This window comes from Ciconia boyciana, chromosome 2, assembly GCF_034638445.1.
Source record: "Ciconia boyciana chromosome 2, ASM3463844v1, whole genome shotgun sequence".
NCBI classification, from domain to species: Eukaryota; Metazoa; Chordata; class Aves; order Ciconiiformes; family Ciconiidae; genus Ciconia; species Ciconia boyciana.
In genome coordinates, this window is record NC_132935.1 from 150,907,716 (window position 1) to 150,933,766 (window position 26,051).

General features: G+C 35.9%; 1 protein-coding gene across 2 annotated transcripts in view; it reads right to left on the reverse strand.

The window, feature by feature from the left end:
- The window catches only part of ODAD2 (outer dynein arm docking complex subunit 2), an 88,394-nt gene that overhangs the window by 19,192 nt on the left and 43,151 nt on the right, over nt 1-26,051 (reverse strand). For both annotated transcript variants that reach the window (XM_072851529.1, XM_072851528.1), the window contains exons 16-18: nt 20,973-21,087; nt 7,422-7,610; nt 6,614-6,835 (exon numbers count right to left, since the gene is read on the reverse strand). In XM_072851529.1, coding sequence (XP_072707630.1) covers nt 6,614-6,835; nt 7,422-7,610; nt 20,973-21,087 — 526 coding nt within the window. The remainder of the gene's footprint in view (nt 1-6,613; nt 6,836-7,421; nt 7,611-20,972; nt 21,088-26,051) is intronic.

Below are 26,051 nucleotides of genomic sequence, written 5' to 3' on the forward strand. Positions count from 1 at the left end.
TACACTTGCTCAGCCAGTTAAAAAGATGACAATGTGACAAGTAATTTGATTTTACTCAAAAAGAACGTATATGGGAACAGAAGTTATGTAGGGCTTTTCAGTTTGCCAAGCAACAGTATCAGACATGTAATTGCATAAGATAAAGCTAGACAAACCTTAGGCTACAAATAAGGTGCAAATGTTTTTATGGGGAAGGTATTTAACTACTGGAACAAGTTATGATGGCTCTAGTGGATTTTCCATCGCTGGAATATTTTAAGTAAAGAGTCAGTGTTTTTCTAAAAGATATACTCTATTCCAAACAGAAATAAATTGAAGCAATGTCTCTGGTTTGTATGAGCAAGGCTAGTCAGACTAGATCATTAAAACGATCCCTTCTAGTATTATAATACACGTACCTATGATTATTTAACAAGAGAATAGTGTCCAGTTTACAGGACTATAATTTCATTTAGGCTTTTTAAATATTGGCACATTACTTTTCTTCCAGCCCTGCAACTTCCCCTGTACCACAAGGCTTGTTGAAAATCAACATTCAGGAGGATATTAATTTAAATTCAGCTGTCTGAAAGCTAGCTGTTTAGTCTGAGCTAGTAACCTAGGTCCTTTCTATACTCAGTGGAGAAAACTAGGCACTTTCATGAGTCTATTCCTTCCAGATATCTTGGGCATCTATTTTCAGCTAGCACAAGCCTGCAGGTGCCTCTCTCTCTTTCCATGGACTACAGAAGGTGTCTTAGTTTAGACTACTTTAAACTCCATACCTAAAAGTGTCCGAAGTTAGATGAAAGGAATCCATCCTTAATACTCCAGAGATCTTTTTCAAAATCCCTGGATTCAAGTTAGTTAGGTCCACTAATTTAAAACATCTGGCTTTATTAGATCATGTCCAAAGTGTGCTTCAGTTACTGCTGGGCAGATAGTGTTTCATTACTATCATAGCATATAAATGCATCTCATCTGTATTTTTCTAGGAAGAGAATAAATTAATTTTTTTAATAGCTCTTTCATATTGCACTATTATTCAGAATTCTGTCATTCCTATCTAATAATGAACTGGACTGTAGAGTCATTTAAACAAGTTCTCCACTGCCTTGGGATGGGATTCACCCCATTAAACATAGAAACCTACAGTCCAGATGTGTAGATCTGAACTTTGAACCTGCACTCCCATTATAGCCAAAGAAGACCAGAAAATACTGCCAGTAGAGACTGAGGTGCCTTATCTTTACATAAATGTCTAAATTAGGAGAGATGAAACACAACAAAGAATCTATTCCTTTTCCTTGACTATTACAAGAATTTGGGTGACTGTTTCAGAAGGGCATGTTGACAATGTAAACATTTAAAGTTAAGACGAATTATGACTTTGATGAATTTTGTTCTTCCACAGCCTGATTTTGGGTGTTTATTTTCCCTTGTTCTTACTTTTTTCATTACTTTAATAATTTCCTCAGAGGTCTCATTAGCCTCATCATAAAAAATTGTCCCCAACTCTGTAGGTGATGAGGCCATTCAAATTTCCCAGGCCTTCTTTACATTGAAATAATAATGATATTCCACAAAAACAAATCCTTTATATCACTTATAAAATCAGAAATTAACTTCCACAATAGATTACCTTTTATTGTTCTTCATTTGCAAACTAAGAATGACCAGGAAGAATCAGTTACATGTTTTTCACTTGTACATACATTGAATCTTTTGAAATATCTGAAGTCTTTTAAAAGGTATATTATGATCAGTTTTGTAAGTGCCTATACACACCGCCATCCTCACTCACTCACTTCAGAAACATGTCCCAGTCTACAGCTTGCCAACATAACCAAGAAAAAGTGTGACTGTAACACAGAGAAGCATTGTATAAATTTGACATGGTGACATGGTCTCTAGGACAATGATTTAAATATTCTTTCAGGATCTTCAGATTACTTGAATTGTTCCTTTAAACCATGTTTAGACTCATCTTTTCACTACTGAAGTAGTTGCACTTCCTCATCTGCCTGTGCCTTGCAGAACAGTCTTTCCACAATTCATCTTAAAAGAGCATCCCTATAAATGTACTCTTTAGTGGACAGTTGAAGATCTTTTCATGAACAAGCTTGATTGTTCTAAGGTTTCAGCAGCAGTCAACTATAGATAGACATCTTTGTTCCTCTGCAACAGCTACATTTTAAGGGAGATTTTCTGCTGTTTCCATGAAGAATGTGGTGACGTCTGGATACTTCCAGTCATCTGTGACTTTTCCTATTTCTCTTCCCTCTAATTGTGACAGACTCCAAGTGTGAAGAACGTTGCCTGGTACTCCTGCTTATCTTGGCTACAAACTGCCAGTCCCCTACTGGATTTCTCTTCTCCCTTGGTTTGTGGACAGCTATCTCCAATCTTGAATTCAGGTTGATGCCTGTTCCTTAGTCTGATGTCTAAAAATTTCTCTTGCTTTCTAGTGTCCCATGTGTCATTACTGGGTCTTTGAAAATACAAATCTCTTTTCCAGCACAGCCATGAATTTTTACTTCAGAAAGAGGAAATACTTTCTGGTGTTTGGTAGAAAGAAAGCATTGATTCATCTGTCACAAGTCATAACCATTGTTCCATTCCCGGTCATAAGAATATTGAGTGTGGAACTGAACATAGAAGAAAAACTTCATAAACTGCCTTTCTAAACTTCCTCCAAAATCACCCTGTTTGTCTACTCAGAATTTCACATGGCAGTTGACATACACCAGTATTTCCCAACCTTTTTGTCCCACATCCTTGCTTGAGAAAACTGAACATATTTGGGTGCGGTTACAAACAGGTGAAACCTTGGAACACTGGTTTTCTGTCACAACTGTGGTCACATACCTGTTGTTTTGTGATTAGCAAATACTGTTTGCAGCAGTGGCAAAATGTGAAATATGAGAATCTGGCTGGAATTACTTTCCTTATATATTTTTATTCCTGGTTTCCTCGACAGAAACATGTACATACACATTGCATAGTGAATGGTCAGAAAGTCTGATGCTTTGAGAAAGTCTCTGACCAACTGTTCAAGCACTCAGCATCTGTGTCTTTCACATAGAGTAAATGTTTCCCTCAAGCATCAGACTTTCTGTGCATGTGAACATAGCACATGAACATGTGCTGAAGAACACCTGGGATTATGCATGTATTGCAACCTAGTTAGAACTACAGCAGCTGTGACATTAATCCAGCTGGGCATGATTACTAAAACGCTAGATATCTGGTAAAAGGATGAAAAAATATCAAAGGAACCCAGACAAATTTTCTAGAAGCAAAAATATGATTGGTGCTGGAAAAATCTGTACATAACAATCCCTACATAAATACAAAGTATGCTTTCAGTCAACTATTCACCGGAGAGGCTAGAAGAATGAAAACACCCAGACATTCTGTCATCACTGAGAAGCATGGTGCAAAGATACTCAATAGCACAGACACAGTGCTGCAACTACTGCCTCACCTGTGCCGGGCAGACCAACTGAATAGACCAGGCAAGATTCAGCACTGTACTGACTCTTACATTTGAGCAACTAAATCTCCTCCACCCACTCTCCTTGCCAACTGGGAATGCCTCTTTAGCCTTTCTGAAACTCCAGTAACTGATTCTTGATGGTAATTCCAACAGTGCCAGCATAGAAGTCAAGCTTATAATAACTGGTGGATTGGCCAGCTGGGCCCTAAGCTGTCATGATGCGCGTGTTGATTTGCTTCACGATCTGCTCAGCTCTGGCAACACAGAACAAAAGCACTTGGACTAGCACATCTGGAGAAACTATCATAGGTCCAACAGAACATATTTTCTCAGACTGCCCACCACGCTTCACTTATTAGATGGGCATCCTCACTGGATAGGAACCACTATGTCTCACTGGTCTGATATATCCTCCAGAAAGGCCTATTTGTTGCTTCACTTCGCTTTGCTGCTTTGCCATTCTAGGTATAACACAACATATAAACATTAGAAAGTGGTTGGAAACATCACAGCAGGATAATTGCTAATTAAACCAGGCTTTATTTAGGGTTAGAAACTCTAGATGACCATAGGTATTGTCCTCTTGTGAGTGGGAGAATTCCATTCCCTGAAAAATAGGGGCAAAACCAAACTACACACTTTTTTTAAAATGGATATGCCTGTACTGCAGTCATACTAATAGAATAAGGCAAATCATCTGACACTGAGCTCCATGCTACCAAAGCTAGACAGGTAAGAAAGCTCAAGATAGAGGTTTTTCACAGTTTATTAACATGGATCTCTGAGCCATGTTATCTTCAACACATACACTGGTATTGGATTCTCTCTGGCTATATCCTAGTTGAAAGGCAAATGCATTTTGCAATATGCCCTGCAGTCCTGATTCCCAATTGTTGATACATATTGTGATTCCAGGTCTGCACCTGTATTTTTTTTTTGACAGAACAGAATGTATGCATCCAGGTTTAGTCCTAACATGCAATCAGTATGTGGCCAGGCTATACACTTGGACATAAGAGCTGGGAACTGCTCCAGGGTCCTACTGTTTAGACTTACCCATTTTATCAATTTGCCTTGTGTTAAGGATTTCTTAAAGACTTAAAGGAATAAAGCTTTAATAACAGCTCCATGTATACTTATTATGTTAGAAAAAATGCTATTTTAAAATATCTGGATAATTAAAAATACAGAATTATTATTTGTGAAGAATGTTTTCATTTTTTACTGCCAGTGAGAAAAATGAGCAGTAAGGAATCATAACGTTTCTTTTCCTGGCTATGTATTTGGTTCACAGTCACCTCCTGGCTATGAAGAGATTCCAGTCTACCAAACTGAACAGCTTATGGCATGAATCAACGGTGCAACCTTTTAAGGTTAGAGGTGATTTCACTGATATTCTGAATAATTTTCAAAAATCCTTCCCAAGACTTTTGCACCTTGTGATACTTAGCAGGTATGAAGAATTATTCCAGGCCCTTCATGGCAATGTGTGGTCACAGGTGTTTTTATCTTAACGCTCTTTAACCTCTTAATTCTCGATCAGGTTTGGCTGCATTTTAAAGATTCATTACAGAACCAGTTTTGTTTGCAGTCAGACTGCTCTCCCCCAAAAAACTGAGATCTTGTGAACTACAGAGGAGGATTAGTCAAACCTCATGGAATTTTGAAATACTTCAAGGTATGTGGGATAGCACTGCATCTCTTAGTCACATACATTTGTAGCTCTGACCTAAAATTCAAGGGAATTTTCTGTTCATGGAATGAATATTTCATTTTTGAATGATACAGAGTGAAATTCAGACACTTTATCGTACACATCTCCCTAAGTAGCTAAACAACAGAGTGATTAAATCTGTTCCTCTGACAGTATTTCTTTGAGATACCCATCTGACTAAGTATAGTGGAGAAGGTTTCTGCCACATTAGACAGGGTGACTGTTTCTGGATACTGAATGGGAAAGGTCATTATCACAACTATGGCTGTTCTCCCTAATTGAATATGCCATGGCTATGGCTCAATAAAGTCCATTGAGAAGCTGGAGAATACTGCTTAATTATCAAAAGATAGTGAAGAAGTGGTTTGCAAAGATCAATCATTTTTTTCCATATTTTGTATTATTGTCATTATTTTCCATGTGATTGATAGAAATCAGATTATCTGAATCACAGAATCATTTGGCATTTAAACTTTTTTACACATTTACACATTTTACACAGTCTTTAAACATTTTTGACCAGTGGATCTTTTTAATCCGACTACAGATATAGCCAACTACAGATATATGTATGATAATGCAGGACCATTACACTGTGCCAGAATTGAAACTGCTCACAATAAAGTGCACAATCAGTGCAGGCATAAATTCAACATTAATAGTAGCACTACATCATAAATCAACTCTTACTTTCAATACATTTACCTGAACATGAAGTAAAATGAATAGTCTGCAAACAGTGAATCTTTCAGGAAATTTATGAAAATTGAGAGCTCCTACAATCTCCATCTCTAAGGCCATAATCCTTATCTCTCCTGTGCCAAAGGATAAAACTTTGCTAGAAAAATCTTTTTGAGAGAAAAATTCTTTCTAGAGTAAGATCTTTGCAGAATGTGCTCATACTTAACTCCTAAAATAAGAATTTTTATAAGTAAATGCAGAAACAGAAACACTGTTTCACTGTTTCACTGAAACAGCTCCACGTAAACGAAGCCTTTGTATTATTCTATCTTAATTTGTCCCCAAATCCAGTTACACTCAGTTCCCAGGTGACTTTCTGCTATACTAGGCAACTATTCATTAAGATAAGCCAGCCTCTTTTGCAAAAGTCACTTGAGAATGACAAAATGCTGATGTGACGTCACTACCAGCCTAGGTCAGAGTCGAATCAAGTCAAGTACTCTAGAGGTGAATGTCCACATCATATTTCCTTTCCTAACAACCACCTAGCTGTAATATCTTTAGCACTGCAACACTGTTCCCTAATTCACTGCTTAACCAAACATCTTTAGGATAAAGTTCAGAAAATTTGACGTACACAGCAGTATTCAAGAACTATTTCAAATGAAAGATCTCTTCTTTTGACCATGCCAAACCCTTCAATAATTTGAACTCCAAATAAGAAAAACCTTCCACCTCACCTTCACCACTCCATTTTCATGCATGGTGATACAGTTGTTGGGATCCTCTGAAAGCTGATATAAAGCCTGAGCTGTAGCTCTGTGAACTGATGGGTCATTTGACTTCAGGTAACATACTAAAGGAGCTACAGCCTTGGTCTCTCCAAAGGTAACTCTATTGCTCCCCCACATGCAACAGTGGGAAATGGCCTCCGCTAAGTGACGTCTTAATTTGTCATTGTTCTGAGGAAGGTAAAAACATAATAAATTAAAGACAACATAATACAATAAAAATTTCATAGGAAAGCAGAACTGTATTCTCAAACATCTTTAAGGCATTCCAGTTTAACTGCAGTACAATTAAAAATTGGAGAGAGCTGCAAGGCATGGAGCTAGTAGTCTCATTATTCTCTTTGTAGGAAGTGCTGTGAATTTTTATATTATTTCAAAGGTGCTTTTAGAGTGACTGGAAATTAGATAAGATTAGCATTAAAATGTAACATATAGGCCCATCATTGAGATTCTCTGCATGGTTCAGATTTATTGCTCTCTCGACCCTTTGTGCTTTTTTCATACGGCAGCTGCATCTCTCAAAAGCAATATTCAGCAACAGTGACTATTAAAATGAAGCTCATCTCCAAAGCAATTTTAGTACCAGCTACAGAATGTTTTCATGTCCAATATACATCTCACAGAGGAAGGATTCTACAGCTCTTCCTTGTAGCTGCTGCAAAATCTACCGCTCTTGTCATAACCTTTTAGTTGGGTATAATGCAGTGTGACATAAGAAACTCAGATACTTAGTATAATATGTTTAGAAGTTACTTACTGTGTTTGCTAGTTTGGACAACAGAGGGACGACTCCATGATCTGTTATAACAGCTAAATTTTCTTCATCTTTAGCTATATTTGTAATGGCTGCACATACACTTGCTAAAACTTCTTTATTCTTTGATTTTAGCAAATTGACTATCAGTTCCAAGCCACCAACAAAGGATCGAACCATTTCCCCAGCATCCTAAATGAGAATCAAAAGAAACATTATTTTTAAATATTCAATTTGTATGTATATGCAAATGTTAAAAAAAGAGATTGGCATGACATAATTATTCAAAACTGCAGCTATTGCTGTGTTGCCTTCACCAAGAAATATGGCTAATTCAGAACTCAGAGCTCTCTTGATTGACATATGAGAGTTAGACTGTTTTACATACCACCATCTAGGCAGAAATTCAATGCCCAAATAAAGGTATCTAGTGTCATTTTAGAGACCACAGCGTATTCTTTACAGCCTCAAGCTGTCACTCCAGAAGGGTGTAAGTCTCCCTTATCTGCTGTATCATATTTGCCAGGTGGGTGCCTCACATACCGTAAGGCATCTAAAACAGCAATAGACACCTCTGTTTAGGCTCTCATAGTGTCTTCTATTTCCTACATTAAGTCTGACAGCTAAGACGAAGGAGTGGTAATATTATTTTCTTGTATCAATGCAAATGAGTATTCAGGAATACTTAAGAGGGGAGGCTACACAAGTCATGACAGCAACTGTGGGAGAACCATGGTGCACCTCAGAGTATGAACAATTAATGTAAAATGCAACTAAAGGACACAAACATGACTCTGGGAAAATGTCTAAGTATGCTCTTGGAAAAGAAATAGAAAACTAAACAGTGTGCCTTGATCTTGAATACACTATGCAGATCCGGTCCATCTTTTCCATCTTGAAAAAGCTACAGTAAAATTAGAAAAGGTTTAAAGATGACAAGAATAATCAAAGGTAGGGAACTGTTCTGTAGGAGGAATGACTAACCAACTAGGACACTCAAGGCTATAAAAGAGAAAAATGAGGAGCGGTATGATAGAGGTGTATAGAATCTTGAGTAGAATGGAAAGGGCTCACAGGGATCTCTTGTAGGAGAAGACCTGGCAGCATCAGATGAAATCGGCAGCTAGCATGTTCAGAATAAAAAGAAGTTATTTTCAAACAAAGCATAGTTAAGATGTTGAAGTCCTTGGAGCACAACTGCAGTGGCTGTTAGAAGTTTACATGTTAGAAATTAACTAGACAAATTCACAGAAAAAAAAATCCATTAAGGATTATTCAATATAAAAGTATTCCCTCTGATTGAGATAGTTCCTGAGCCACAGATTTCTTGAAGGTGGGAGAGCACTCTGGGGAGGGGAGCCATGTCTACAAGTTTGCCCTGCTCTTCTACCTTTCCTTAGGCATTCCTTGTGGGCTAGTATAAGAAACAGAATACTGTGTCAGTGAATCTCTGGTCTGACACAGCATTGGCTGTTCTCACACTCTTGTGTTTATTAGTCAACTCAAATTATCAAGCACATGTTTACATGTCAATGTGTAAAACAGAGAAAACCAGCAGTTTTGGCACTGTGAGACTGAACTAACGGGCATGGAATTCATCTGGTTGCCTCAAGCAAAGAGGAACTGACAGTATCTGATAAAGTGACATGCAGCATACAGTACTTCATGTACCCTTAAAAGCACAGAGGGTATAAATCTAAGTTTTGTTTAAACACAAATTCTTAACCGATTAAGTTACATAGTCACTGACCAACGCTACACACCAAGATTCATTGCACTCCACTAAACTGAGATGTTTGAAAAGAAATGTATCTCTTTCTTTGGTAAGATGTTCCACCATGTAAGATTACATTATTTTAGACAATCTATTTTCAGTTTCCTCATGGACAGAAACCATGCCAGAATAGAAAAACATCTACTTCTTTGAATGATTTTTTACATGTTTATTCAATCTGTGGGTAACTCTAAGCAATATTTTGCCAACAACCATCTAGAAGGGGTTCTCAGGATGCCTAGTTATACGGACCCTGAAAGACAACACTGCAAAATGCATCAGCATTTTCAGAAACTTCATTGTAAACATAATAATTAGCAAAGGGATGGATAGAACTTTAAGTGCCTAACCTGAGGATATCAAGTATTGCAATGTAATCTGGAGAAATCACCATTTCTACTTGAATGGGCCCATCAGTTACTTTAGTTGAGTGGACCTCTATACTAAACTTAGATATTCGTGCTTATCAGGACTTCTTTATACAATCTATAATCCAGCCCAACATTTTTTGTTAGATTTTCAACCTGTCAGATGTGGATCTGGAAAGATAAGTAGTTCTCTTAAAGTTCTTTGTCCAATAAATATAGAAACTAGCAAATGACTTAATTATGGCTAACTTAAGGATTTCTGTAGAAACATAAGACTTAAGAAAAGCAAATGATTATGAAATAGATGCAGGTCAGAAACCACTGTAGGCAAGAACTTCAGGTGTTTTCTGATGGTCATCTAACTTTTATGGAACTATTTACTAAAAGTATGTCATTAGTGCCCAAATCACACCCCTCACAAAAGGGTACTGAAAATAGGTCAGAGGAGATTCTTGGCGACATCGTGGTGGCACATCTGCAGGCAGCATTGGATGGCCTGGTGTCAAACTGTTATTACACTCGAAAGAGAATAAAAGTGACCAGCCAAATGGTCAGCAGTAACTTTGTAGAAGAAATTTTAGCCTATGCACCTCAGTGATGTTAAATGTGCAAAGATGGAAAGAAAGGTCTGCAAGGGGAATTTCTTTCATTTGCTTCCTTCAACAGGTCAATAGGAGAATTTTTAATAAAAACAACCAGACACTTTCCTGAAATCCTTTTGGACTGAAAGTTCTTAGGACTTCATGAAAGTGCAGACATGGATAGTATGATCTTTCCTAGGGCTAGGGAGTGACCTTGAGACCAAGAATGGTTTGGATTATATTTATTTCTTTTTGGGGGCTGATTTATGAACAGAGTAGGGTCCATTTGTATTGTGTTAGCTTTGCTGAGCAAATCCATCAAATTGCTCATGGACTTGGTAAATAAAAATTCCAGAAGATGCTGCAGTTCATCTTTTTTAGTTCTGGGTCCAAACGCTAAACAGAACTCTTAGCTGTGATGTTTCCTTCTCGCAGAAAGCAAAAGCAGTGGGTAGGCCCATCAGGAATGAAACATTTTCCACCACAGGCAGTGCAATTCTTGAGACTGGAAGGGAGAGGTTAAAGCCATATAGTGTGAGGGTCAAAACCAGAAGCCACAGCATGTGGAAAAAGGGTAGTATCCAAGAGCAAACTTCATGCTGAAGTCCTAAAAAAACCAGAATGAACAAATAACAGAGGCCCTTACAGAAATTAAAAGAGGATCTAAATGTTTATGCAGAAGGACAATAAAGGTTTGTGACTCAGAAAAGCAGCTGAGAGAAACAGAGACGGAAGGGCAGTGCTCTGCCACTTCTATTACCATGTGAGCTGCATGTAAAGGGAGGTGGGTTACAGCATGTTTCCCACGGATACGCTAGCATAAAAGTTTCTCTGTCGTTGCTAGTGTATACATACCACAGTGTAAATGTATCTACAGACAATCACCTGAATAAAACCAGTATCTCTCAATATCAGTTTTCATGTCTGTCTTGAAATTTTAAAATTTTACCAAAGGTGGTAGATAATGGGTTACAGAGAAAGATTTCTACACAGAAATTTCTTACCTATATGTATTAGACGGCTAGACAGCTAAATGAGCAGATACAGAAGAAGGAAAGAAAATGAGAATTTTACATTTCAATTCCTTGAAACTTACTACAGAAGTGTGCATTACCTTGTGTCTAACTATTGGCTCAACAAATGAGAAGGGCTTCTGTTCAACAGGTAAACTCTACAGTAAAGTGTCTAAGATTTGAAAGGGGCCCTGCTATACATGAAAATTATTCTACTCTTCTGCATGGTTCAGATATCTGTGTATTATTATCCATGTTCTTGAAAGATGTTTCATGAAGACATAAAATAATCTGTATCCCATCTTAATGAACTAATACGTACATTTTATATTTTCCTACCTGTACGTATTTTCTTTCCAGGTGATTATAACCCTACTTGTTAAACTTCTCTTCTGACAAGCTTATACTTTCCACATTTTGTAAAGGAGCACGGTCCAATTAAATTGATGGAGTAACATATAAACAATCCAGCAGTAAGTAAAAGAAAAGAGTTTCAATAATCGCCTGTGAAACCAGCTAAACACAAGGACAGAACCTTGTACCAGTGATGAAAAGCAGAGGGAAACTGTAGAAACCACATGTCAGGAAAGTTTCCCAAATGTGATTGTGGGTGTAGTCTGGTGGTCTGTGCAAGACAAAGAGAAAAGTAAAGAAGCAAGAAATTTGAAGAACAATGAGCGGAAAGAAGGATGGAAACAAGAGCTTTAAAATCTGTTATGTTACTTACAAGATCTATTTTTTTTCCAAAGAAATTTAAACAACAAATGCAATCTTTTTGGTATCATTTAGCAAAACCACATTCTTGCTTTGTACAGTAAATTTCTACTTTTTTTTTAACTGAAAGATGTGTATTTATTATATACAATTGCCATACTTGAAAGATATTTAAAGAAGAAATTGTATGAAGTTGTGCCTGTGATTGCAGAGGTCTGGATTTAATTATTTTGAATCTATGTTCTTTGAGTATACTTGTATTAATGATCAGATAGCTGTTCATACTATAAAATCTAAAGTAATTTCTGTGATTTTAGCTTCCAAATACTCTCGGGCATTTTCATCTATACTTATTTTTGTAACAGAAGAGAAGAAAAGTCATACATAACATGTCTTTGGAAATCTTTTTTGCACTTTTTGTTTCATATAGAAAAAAATGCAATCTTTAAATTCCACCTTCTAAATTAATCGACGCACAACTTTTTTTATGAGACTTCACCCAAAGGGCTTGTCATTTCCAGCTATTAGTGTGTGATAAGCTTTCATATTTACCTGTAGTTCTTAAACTTCACTGTAGAAATGTAAATGTCATTGTTTCAAAATCTGAGTAGTTTACTATTGGGTAATAACATTATTTTGATATTGAACTGGAAGTGGAAAGTGTTCTATTTCCAGCCCAAGACTACATTTATACTTCAGTATTTACATACTGCAAACTCTAATCTATTAATATAGCCATTAAACTACATTTACTTTCTTCAGTGTTACATATGAAGTAATTCAACAAACTTCAAGTATTTTGAAAAGCTTAGAGAACATGTTAGGATATAGCTGCACAAAAAACAACTTGAAAGAAAAGAAGAATGCATTTAAGCAAATTTAGGTAATTTACTTCTTCCTTACCTATTGTGACAAAACCTTACTTCTTAATTGTCCTAACAAGGCTACTCAGTTCAAGTTAAGCAGGAAAAAAAAGTGGTATGGTAAGAATAAAGCCTAAGAAACAGCCTTTATAGATAAAAATATTGATAAAATCACTCCCACTGATAAGCAATAAAATAGGTAATTTTATTGTATACATCTGAGTGTATGTATTAATGATAGGTTGAATGCTTCTGTTTTAACAATAATATTTCCTGAGCTGAACAAAGTCAGAGGCCAAACACAAAAGACATTTAAAGAAGCAATAAAAATGTTAAAAAAACTGGCAGGAGGGGAGCAAGAACGTTTTACCGTATTAACAGGAAATATCTTCATTTTAAATCTTCATCATTATTATAACTTTTAAAGTAATATTTAACCTGAGGTGACAGATATGAAGAAATATAGATCATTAAAGTACATTTTAAGTGGCTGAAGAAGATGGGAAGAGGTAACAGTATTTTTCATGACTTCACACGACCATATCTTCTAACTAGTGGGCAGCAAAGTTTTTATCCTCAGAAAGTACGATAAATATTATTTCAAAACTGGATTCAAAGGGAAGAGTTTGCAATCTCAAGGAGTAAAAAAAACCCTATCTGGCATAGATGTTGAGGCCAGCAAAGTTACCTGCTGTGCTAATAAAAGCCCCATCCTGCTACTCTTTAATCACATATTTTCATCTTGTTGAACTGCACAACTATTTAAAAAAATTAGTTAACTTTCCCTTTTCACTTATTTCTACATTGGCTTCTGCCAATGTGAGATAGACCAGCTTCACGCATATTTTTTTTTAATTAGGAGCAGAAAGCATTACAATATTTGGAGAAAGACAGATTTGGAAAAATCACTTGATCTTTGCAGTATTTATACAAGGAGAACATTTGGGATTTTTGAGTTCTCTTGTCATCATATTATATGTTTTTTTGTGGTTATTTTCATTAAGTAAATAAAGTTCATCAGCCTTAAGACATACAGTTCTTGTAAAAGAACTACTGAATTCTTTTGTAGTTCTGAGTTTCTTTCTTATTTCTTCCAAAGTGAATACTGGTTTCTTTATTTGAAAGATTTAAAGCTAAACACTGTATTACAAAAACACATTATGTTTATCTTTAAAAATACCCTACTTGAAAGATAAAAGTTTCTCCACTAAAAAAAAGTAGAATTTCACTCTTAGAACATCTTAAAAACCTTAAGGTGTCGAAGCTAATTTGTCAAATTGAATTACTTTTGCCCCAAAAAGTGATGGTATGGCTGTGCAAATACAAGTTATCAAGTTATCAAGAGTAATCTTTAAACTACCTTTTCTTTAATGAAGGAAGCTGTCCATTTTCATCCCCTATCGCTGACTGAGTAACCTATCATCCTAATGCAAAACCCAATTTAAAATTCAAACTAAAGAAATTCAACAGATAAATTTCTATATTATAGGTGTTCAGTGAAAAAGGGAAGCATACAATTTAGGTAATGCAGTTTCTATTCATTTTTCTTATGAAACAACTCAATGGTATTATTAATCAAATTACTTCATATTTAAAGGCTAATTTTATTCCTGTCTATACAGCTGTGGAGGCTTCCACTGTAGCAGAACTGATGAAGAAACACCTTGTGAGATGAAACTATTTAACTACATCTCACAAATCTTCTTCTGTCCTGTAAAATGCAAGGTGCTGGGAAAAAGTCAGACAATCAACATGGATTTTCCTGTCCCTTCCACCTCACCGAAGCAGCTAAAGGCAGAGCAGCAAAGCAGAGTAGCTTTAACATGGCTCCAATGCTACTCTGTAGCCTGGAAGAGCAGAATTCCTTACTCTTGGCTCTTCAGGGATTTGATCATTGCACAGTTAAATACTTGGCAAGTATATTGTTATTGATAGTTTCAAGAAACAAAAGCAAAGCCCATTAGCCAAGCGTACAGCCCAAGAAAGAATGCAATGCACGTTCTCTAAAAGATGGCAGGGGGAAAAAAAAAGTCTACATAGTCACTCATGCAACTTCTAGTAGTTCTTTTGTCTATTGTTTTCCTTTTCAGTCTGGCAGACTACACCTACTCTTCCTCCCCCTCCTCACAACTCTCACTGAAGTTCAGTCCTGGGTAAATGCCCAAATCCTAATTTTTTTCACAGAAGCAGTGAAACTACTAATATCAAAGTTCTTTGAGGCCACAGTAGAGAAAACATCATGATTTGCTTTAGATATTACTTTGAAAAGAATTTTAATAATGGAAGTATGAGAAACAGATAACATTGAATAACTGGAAAAACTAAACATTGTTTCCATTGGTTTTGGATTGAATTGAATCCAAATAAGTGTCTAAGCAAACTTCTTCTAATTATTAATATGTTTATGAGATAGTCATCACTAATATGTAGTTTAATATTGTAGAGATGTAAGACAGCAATATTGGAATGTTCTGAGGACAGCCTAGGTAAACAATCAATGCAGTGACAATGCAAACTAATAAATTGTTACAACAATTATTGTTTGTGTCTTTGCAACTCTGGCATGGTTCCATAAATTAGAGTGGTATATGAGAAGGCAATCCTATCGTATTGTACCACTTACCATTACAGACCACTGAGAATCTGAACAAGCATGAAGTATAAAATATGTTATAGTTCAATCAAAAGCTTCTGCGCTAGATAAAATGATTGCTTGAAATTTTCTGGTTTATATTATGCAGCAAATCAGACACAATGATCTCTGTGCTCTTTTCTTGCCTTAAAATCTATGGAAGTCCCATGTAGCAAGTGAGAGGGTAAAGATAGGAAAAAAGTGAGATGAATAAGAAGGAAAAACAAAGAAGAGATGAAAAAGAAGAAATGTGAGGAGGATGGGGTTTAAACTTTTTGTAGATTTTTAAAATCCAATTAGCAAGTCTACATGACAAGCTGTTGACCAGCATGTGTAGCTATTATAAACTAAGTTACAATGAAAGCTGGTCAAATATTTTCCAGTGGAACAGTATTCCATCAGAAAATGCTAATGGAATGGAACCAAAACCTTCCATAAGAACACAATGACTTCTTGAAAAGTTTTGACAGAAACCAGGCAGAAAGGCAGGCTAAATTACCAACGTACCTCTTCATATTTTCTCTTGTCAGCCAGATGGCTGGTGAGTAGCCTGCCAGGCTGCTTGACTTCTGGTTTTCACAGAATCCCTGACTTCTTGCCTGATGGGCTGCCAAACAGCTGGAACGCCAGGTCTCCAGGAGCTCCTAAGCTTTTTGGCTTCTTATGGTCTCCAAGCTCTCAGGCAGCTGCTTTGCATGGAACTTAGGACCTGAGGCTCCCCAATGAGGGAGATATGGGTTATGCTCTTAGTTTCCCTTTGCTTCCCAGCTTTCAGGTTATGTGTTTTACAGGAACTGGACTCCTATATTTGTAGACATTAAGGACCTCAGGGCAATTTATGGCAGTCCATTCAGGATCTCTAGGGTAAGATACCTATAGGAGGCCCAAACTCCTCACGATAGTTGGTTCACTAAACTAGGCAGCCTGTGTCAAGAACCATTGGATAGGCTGGTTCCGCATGCACCCTGGCAAGCATGGCAGCCAGCTATGGATTCACCAAGTCAGGTCTGACTTGCCAGGCTTCCTAAATCTCCAAGGACCCTGGTGCTCTAGAAGGCCTGAGGGGCAAGCCAAAAATTCCTTTTCGCTTCTCTTATAGTACTCTTTTGAAGTTTAGTCCATAACAAATGCTTACAAGTTGGAAAGTCTATATCCAGATATCAGGGATTAAAAACTGCATAAAAATGAGATCAAATATAGAGAAATAGGTATGATGTATGTTAAAAATGATAATGTCTAGAGAAAACAAATAGGAAAATGGAAAGAGAGCAGTAAGAGCACCAAGTTTGAACTGCCAAGGTTTCTGTATAGAATTGCAAGAAGCATAGCAAGGAAAACAAAGAAACTGGAAAATGCTGTACATACTCAAGCAGGGAATTTTGACATTATAGGCTTAACCAAAGAATGGTAAGTAAAAAAAAAATGCATTGGTACTACTTAAGTAAAATTTTTAAAATATAAACCAATGAACAACAGTGTGCATTATGGGGCATGACTGATCTTTATACACTACAGTTTTAAATTAGTAAAATGTGTAAACAAAGCATCTTAATTCATTTAAAACAGCAAATAATTTTGTTAAATATCAGAAGAATTTCCAAGTTCAACTACCTTTCTTTGTTACTTTTAGTAAAGAAATGTTCTCTGTGGTTTTATACATATGGTTACGTTAACATTTCCATAACAAGCAAACTCTATGTAAGAATCCTAAATAGCATGGGTCATCAGCAGCATATTTTCCACCCACAGGTTAACTCCAGACTGCTGGCTCCAGTAGAAGTCACTTCCTCAGTATATAATACTTTTGCAAGAGTGAAGGCTACTTGACCTTCACACATACCCATCTCATGACCTTTCCCTCTTAAACCTGGTTTAGTTTTTATTTATTTTTTTTTCCTGTGTGAGCATGGACATTTTCTTTCCCTGTATGTAGGAAATATACAGACAACTTTAGGTGGCTGATCATCCTTCATCACACCCATGAAATTCCACTGCAGAGCTGAAAAGGGATGCAATAACGTGGGGGGAAAAAAAAATCACACTTTATCAGAAAAGTGTGAGATGTCATTTTACAAGTTCATTTCAAGAAAATAGAATAACTACCCCTCTCTCTTCCCTCAAATCCCCAGTCTCAGACCATTTACTTAAATTATTTTGACAGACTTTGTACATAGCTGGCTTCCTGAAGTTCCTTAAGAAAGCCTTTATAGTTGTAGCTATAACAAAGGCTAAAACTGAAACTTTGAAAGTTGAAAGCTGATACACAAGCACAGACAAAGGACAGAGGAAAGGATGAGGCCTGACATTACCATGCCTATTCTAATGTTTGCACCCAAAACTCTACTAAATATGAGTATGGAAAATAACCTCTATAACTTTTTTTTTATTTCAAGACATACTATTTAAAGGTTACTCTGTGAGGAAATAGGTATTTTCATACAAACTCAAGCTGGCAGTGTTCCTCTTATTGGCACAATGCCTTTGGATGAATTTTATAATAGCCCAAATAACATCTTTGTAGAGTTTCTCTAAATTTTTCTGTTTGGGCTGATGTACGGTGGGAGAACACTATAAATACTGTTTTTCAAAGAAGCATCATAACCAAATACTGCTGTTCCAACATCAACAGAGTTGAGTAGACTTTTCTTAGCCATTTTTCATAATAATTTGTGTTTCTTGGACAGTGCACTTACACTTTGTCATTACCAATGTGCCTGCAGTAGTAACTTTTCCTTTTGGAAGTAAGGAACTAATTAATAAGAACCTGCTTCTATTAAGACAATTCCTTTGAATAAATTACATTCATGTCTCTTTAAGCCTTATATTTTAAAGAAATGTATGAACTAATTTATCCAAAATCATGAGATATTTGTCTAAGACTCACAAGTAGCACTCACAGGTGCTGTGCAAATTTTCTCAGGAGAGTTCTACCACACAAATTATATCACTGCCAGCCTACCTGTAAGATCTTTACTCTACAAGAAATTCTTAAGGCTAACAATATTTAGAACTAATGCCAGCATACAGAAGTGATGACTGATACCAAACTGATATTATGGCTGTCAGAGCTGTAACCGTTTATGTACTACAGTATACAATTTATATCCTCTATTTAAAAAGTCTTAGATCTGTCAGGGACCAAATATCACTGACCTATATCATATTGCTGTAACAAACCATATCACTTAGCTATATCATACTGATACAGTTCTATTCTATGGGAAGTACTCTGAACCAGCTACCATAACGTAACTGTTGACATACATAATCTAGGGTTATGGGAACTTGGATTCTGCTCCCTTTACAATTAACTTCCTGTCTAACAGCAGGGAAACTAGTTAGACCCAAAAGCTCAAAACTGGCTAGCACCTAAACATCTTGAGAATTCAAGTCTTGGCCTTTTGTGACTCTTATCCCCCTAATGGTAAAACAGAAATGGTAGACTTGCCAATCTTAAACAGATTATGGTGAAAGTAAGTGCATGAGAGATAATAATGTACTCACATACTATGACAATAACAGCCCTATCAGTATGATAGATTAGCTTCTAAGATTTTATAAATATCATATAAATAACTTTTAAGTTGTATTTACAGAAAATGCCTGCGCAGAAAAATGGATGCTGCACTACATTGTTACAAAAATTTGTTTCTGATACTATTAACAAGTTCTATTTCATCTATGAACCTCCACACTACAGAAGAGAACCACTACAGCTTCCACAAAAGAACACAAAAAGAAAACAAATCCAGATTCCAAGCTCACAGCTATTTGCAACATGGTTTGCAGTCCCAAGCACAGGCTTGGAAAAGCCAGAATGCACATAATCCTTTTAAAGTCATATACTTCTGACTGCTTTTGAATCAAGCACTGCATAAACCAAACTGTGCTTCTTGGAAGATCATGTAAATTGTTGAGTATCATTAACTTTGAATAAAAAAATCAAAATTTTGTTTAGATAGAAATAGTTACTGCACTTCCACAGTGTGGCTATAATCGCTGCTTTATACATATTTCTTTCCATTCAGCGTCGGAGGAAAGGGTATTATTGGTAGGTTTGTTTCAGTGTGCCACTCTGCCTCAGTTTCACACAAAGAACTCTTTGTGGGGTCACAGATTAGCATTTGGGCAGGCAGCCAAGAGAGATGAAAGGAGGATGGCTACACTAAGGATGTACATAGCTTACACTCATCAAATAACCACGGGAAAAAAACAATAAAAAAATCCATGTAGTCTATAATTTCAGTAGCTGTCCTCTATCCTCTTAGTTTCTGAAAAAGTGCTTTTAGTGGAAGCTCTAGCGATGTGGAGTTCTACTCTGGCACTACAGGTTGCAGAGTCTTACACATAATAAGTATTACCTCAGTTCTGAGATAAAGTACTATTTTAACATTCAGTTATTGCAATATTGTTCAGAGAACAATAGAGGCAGGTATACATCTAGAGATATGTATACACCCCACCACTAGGTAACAAAAACATTTATTATACTAGAGTGTATATGTTTAAAAAAAGATGGAAAGATAATTCAGAATAACCCGCATGCTTGCAAATGGCAAGCAAGCTGCCATTGTAGAAATCATTGTGAAGAAATAGAAAATGCTTAAGTTATAAAAACCAAGACCAAATGTTCTCATAATACTTTCTTCCATATATCTGTATCTACATCCATCCATCTATATAAATTAATAGCAACCATACAGTGCTCAGTTTCAAACAGGAAACACTGCCTGCAAAGGATGCTAAGGATATCTAGCACTTTGAAGGAATTTCCATTCTTTACATAGTCAGGATCTCAAATTATATGTAGAATGTAGAAGGATATGTATTCGTGGTAGAGTAGAGAGAAGATGCAAAAGCTGCATTAAATACAGAGGTAAATAGAAATGGAAGATATTACTGTACAAGGATTAAGGATAAAAGTCTACTTAGTATTCCAGGAAACTTCTAATGGGAAACAAAATCTTCCGCATTTATTTTACTGCAGGTCAGCAGTAAGAATTCACTGAAGATGACTTACAGCTTATACACACCATTTTATCTCTATTTGGAAACTGACATGAAATAAATGAATAGCTCAGTCTTCTGTGCACAACTGACCTGCACAACAACCACTATTCACAACTGGCACTTTTTGTTGGCAGTCTGAGCAGAAAATCTAAGGATTACATTGGCACCGAGTCTGAAATATGCTCTGAAACCAAATGATGGTCTCTTGAGAACATAGCTGAAGTACCTCATAGTGGAGACCAACTACAACTACCTGTGCTATTCATAGCCTGTGAGTAGAAGCTTTCTGTTTTCAGCATTGTCAGATTTTCAGCATGCTTTACTTGGGAACAGTAAGTTTAGGTCATGGTAAGTTATTAAAATATATTTTCCAAATACAGTAAGCACTGTAAAGGCAAAACAGAATGCTATAATGAGTGCTAGATGGAGGACTATTCACTTTTGAAAAGTGAATACATCAATTTTTTTTAAGCCGTTAACAGAATGAAATAAAGAGAGTGCAAGTAGCAAACAGCAAAGTATTGCTGGAAATCATCCAAATATAAAAATTATATGTGAGTATATATATAACAAAACTACTACTTCAAATACTTTCTTACCTTAGCATTTTCAATGCAAGGACAAATAGCCCAAGCTGCACTTGCTTGAACATCTGGATTAGGATTTTTCAACAATGACCATAACAAACGAACTCCATCTAGATGGTCAATTATCCTATTGCAGAAACAGACAAAAAAAGAGATAATTAATTATGGAGTAGACAATGTTAAATTTTAAATTATATCAGTTTGTTTGGAACACTGCTTTAATAAATATTGGTATGATTTTCTTTAACATACTGTTTTGCTTTATGTAAGTGCTTGTCTCAGCTAATTAGCTTGTCAGCTAATTGCCAGCAACATAGTCAGTAAACATTGCTTACTATAGCAGATGGGTGTGAACAAATGATGTAAAGACAGAATATGTTTTCTAACTAAATCTCATTAATGCTGTTTACTTTTTTCTCAGCACTGTCATTCAAAATGCTTATAGAAGATAATGTAAACTACCTTATAACCAGAATGTGAAACGTGAAAAGAAGCATGTGACTTTTTAATGATCTGCATGCAAAGTGAAATCTGAATTCAAGCATACTGGCTTCTTTCATATAGTAACAAATACTTTCCAAAACAAATATTTATGCCCAAAACTATGTACTTAACTTTTTATTCAGTCTATGCTTAATGTATTTACCTTACTCTATGACATATTTTTAAATGCTATGTTTCTAATCTAGCATTAGAAATTAAAATGGTCACACCACAGTGCATCCTTTGTTGGGCACGAATAACGTGTAACTTGTTTCCCATGTGTTCCTTACCAACAAGACTAACACTGAACACTATGTTATAATTACTTAAACACACTGTAATCAAAGTATCTTCATGACTAGCTGAAAAATGAATTATCATCAGAATCATCTCTACACCATCTGTGTTATGTTTACATATCAGTCAGGCTTGGGGATCATAACTTCACATTAAGGTCCAGTTAATACCTTAAAGGGAAAGGAAGGTCAAACAAAACTTAATAGCCTTTACAAACATGCCTTTTTTCAAAAAGATATGTTAAACCCAAAGCAGATGAGCTGGAGATAAAGAAAAGCAAATATACCTTCATTTTCCAACCTCAAAAGTAAAAATTCAATTGTATAAAATCAGTCTACATCTTTAATGGTAAATATAAGAGAAATTTAAATACAGATTGGGCTTAAAAACATCACATAAAACATCTCATTTGTGTTTACGGTATATAGGTTTGCCAGGAAATTTTTAAACTAATTATAAAATCAGCTTTGTATATAATCCTACCATCATTCGAAGCAGAAAAAAAAGTTAAGGACATGAACTCTGTCTAAAATAACCAAGGATTTTATTCATAACGCTTTTATGCACACTGGTTAAACAACTATGTTTTTCAAAATAATACTTTTTTGCACAAAGTTATGGTTGAGATACTATCAGTTATTTAAGATCTGCTAATTTTAATACAGCTTATTTTACATACTCAGCTCCAAATCAATGGCAAGAAAATCATCACTCAAATTCAGAAATCTTAACACATCAAAATAAAACAGCATGATCACAAACTACACAGCATGATCACTTACATACATATGTTCAACATAGCAAGGATGACTTAAGTAAAAGCTTCAAAACAAGATTTTAAATCCCTCCAAACTCCCAACACTTTTAAGCAATTTTAACATTACATTCCTGTCATTTCAGAAAGCACAAGGAATTTTTTCCTATATTGGAATTAATTAAAAAAGAACCCATGAATCTTTCTTCTAGTCAAGCAGAGTACTGACCATTTACCAACATGAGGTACTTCCTCCCAAGAGGGGCTAAATATAAATGACCCAGCTCCAACCAGCATATAAAAATCAAGAGATAGAAGCCAAACATTGAGCTCAGCTTTTTCCACCACACTTAAAAAAACAACCTCTAGGCTGATTTATCTTTCCTTTCTATTTTTTTGAAAGCTTCCTTTTCAATTTAAAGTTTACTTTCATTTTCTTTTCAGTTTTCTTGTCTTCTCTTCAGCTTTTCAAGGCAAACTAGCCTCACTCTATGGTGCATTTTCTAAAGAGGAATTTTGCCTTTTGCTTGAAGACCAGAGAGACCAGTTGTCTTACACCCAACAGAACAGCTCAGAATATCTCAAAGTGTAGTCCTCCGTCCATTCAACATGTATAAAATCAAACTAAAAAACAGTATGGACAAAACTCATCACTGATTACTGCTTTCTCTCAGTTACACTAGATTAACTCAAATGAAAAGAACTCTACATAGGAGAACGATGCTCTTAAATTCTCATACTGGAAGAATTATTGTTGTGTAATCACCATACAAGCACAAACCCTTTTATCTTCATCTTGCTGAGAACATATATTTGCCAATTAAAGAAAGCATTGCTAAACAAGTGACTAATGCTTTCTCAGTTCAATTTTTTATCTTTCTATGGTTTCACTGCACAATGTAGCAGATGAAGAAACTTGGTGTTAAATGAGCATATCTGCTATAAAAGCAAAGGGAACACTAAAATAAATGGCCCTGAAAAATGTTTGCTCTATAAAAGTCCTTAGACATTAGTTTCCTTTCTATGTGAAAGTTCCTTTTTAAAGTGGACAAAAATACACATTTATGTTTCTTTACAAAAAGCCAAAGACAGACATGGGAAAATAGACCTGTAATCCAGAAGACTGATTCAAAGCTCTGTGCCTTGTCATAGACTGTTCTTATTTGATCACTGATACAATTTAAAGCAAGGTGTAAATTATTCTGCTCGTCAAAATAATCAAAAGTAGTTGTATTGGCAGATAGAAATAGCTGGAGTGAAGAGGCACTCCTATCATGTACTCATGTGCTGGCCAGACATGATTAGAGCAGAGATGAAGGGGTATGCAGCTGATATCACTCCTACAAAAAGGCAACTGCAAGATGTATGAGCAAAACATCTTCCTGGTTTCCACACAGAACAGGTGACATATGGTGTATATAGAATATGTCTTATGGGCAAATAATTTTAATGCAATTAAACCCATTCAGAGATTACCGGAGTGTCCAGGACAGCCTCTGGGAAATCTCAGGTTACAATGAATTGGTATTTGCTATTTGACCAGTGCAGATAATTTAACAAGATAAATGTTTTTAATTACTTTTGTTGGCTGTTTACAGTCAACAGTTGTTTAATAAAGGCTTTTCACATTTAAGAACCTTGATATCATGACATCATTTAACATCGTGAGATGTCTGTGCAAGACGTGGGTTACAATTCTAGAAATTTACTTTGTTTTTTTATATATATCTGAAACTAGCAAAGCTGTTAATCTGAAATAGTACTTCTCTTTCAAATTCAAATTTAATATTGAACATTTCCAGTAGAAACTTCAACATGTATTACTTAAACACACATGCATACACACAGCCTAGACATCTGTTTGTCATATCTATCATCTTTTTCTGTTACAGTGTTATTTTCCAGAACTTTTGAGAAGTCTAGTTTAATTGCCTGCCAATTTAGACCACAAATACAAATGTAAATAAACGAAGTTATACTGACTCTGTATTGTGCTCACTGGTAAGATTACAGGGTTTAATTCTGGCAGAATGTAATCTTGTCTTTTTTGAAACCACAATTTAGCATGTTTCTTAAAATTTTCACTAGTTGCTGTGGACTGCTTTGATAAATAGTATTATATACCACTGACTCAAACTCCATCTGTTTGGCTAAAATAATTGTACATTTTAGTTTATAAGATTCTAAACCCTCAGCTTTGAATGCTAGAGATGAAGTCTATAGGTTTTCAAATGAAAAGGGCAAATGAAAATCTAGTGGCAGTTAAAGAATAAGCACTAGTCCTCTGCTTTTAGTAAGAGAAAAAGAATAACTTGTAAAAAGTTCCTCAGAAAGACCAATGTACATAAAAGATGTACAGCGGCACCTCTGTCAGTGGCCGTGCAGCAGACTGAGTATGGAGAACAGCTTCACGCTGTCCACATAATAGTAAGGAAGTTCAGTCACACAGTTCTGTTTTTTTAAGAAAAGCCAACTTATTTTTTTGCTGTGAGAGAAGTTGGCTGCTGTTCTTTATTTTACGTAGCTCAATACAGTCAGTAAGAATCACTTAATTGCTTGAAGTTGCCTTAAAGTAAAGGCTTGGTGCAGAAAAGTAACACTATTGTACCTTCCACTCAGTCGCTGTAGAAATTAAAAGTGTCAACTAGGAAACATGACAGAGATAAAATAAATAAAAGACATATAGAAGCTGTAGATTCACCTATGCTGATCTACCAGTCTTCTCTCGTTGTCGGTGCAGGCTTCCTCCATGGAACATATGATAATGTACAATATTTCCCTCAGAAGTTAACTGCACTGTTTCACAGAACACTCTCAGTTTTTTATTCCTTATATTAATCCCATCCTCTTCATTACATATCCTTGAATCATTCATAGAAACTACATGAGCTCCACTCTCGGTCTGTATGGTTTCCACATACCTACTGCTGCAAGTATAACCACATTCAAAATAGAATACTGCTCAACTGAATATTTAGTCTCTATTCCACACTTTGTTAAACACACACGCAGCTAATAAAATGTAAGAACATATCTGAAAATTCTCAATCCTTATGAGGGCTTGATACTCCCTTTAAATTTTCCTGCTTTGTTCTCAGTTTCTAGTACATATGAAAGTCAATGATAGCAGAATTCAGAAAAATCATCATAGTTTTCAGAATTTCTGTAGTGCCAAATTTAAACAGTAACTCTTTAAACAGTGCTTGTCTGTACCAGATGACAAAGAAAACAAGCCTTAAGACCTGCCAGCCAAACTTGCCAGAAGAAAAGCTTATAGTAGAGAACAACTGATCTCCTAGAACCTGTCAAGCCATTCTGAGGAATAAGTGATTATGAAATAAGGAATGTAATAGGGATCTAGCCAGATGAACCAGGAAGACCATAAACAGCTAAGTATCAAACTGCAATAGGAAGTTCTCATCACCTGTATATACTTACAGGCTACAAGTGGCTTTGCTTTGCTTCTTTCTAGAAGACAATCTTGGCACATGTATTGGGTTTGCATGGCAAGGTTTTCATAGAGGGGGGGCTACAGGGGTGGCTTCCATGACAAGCTG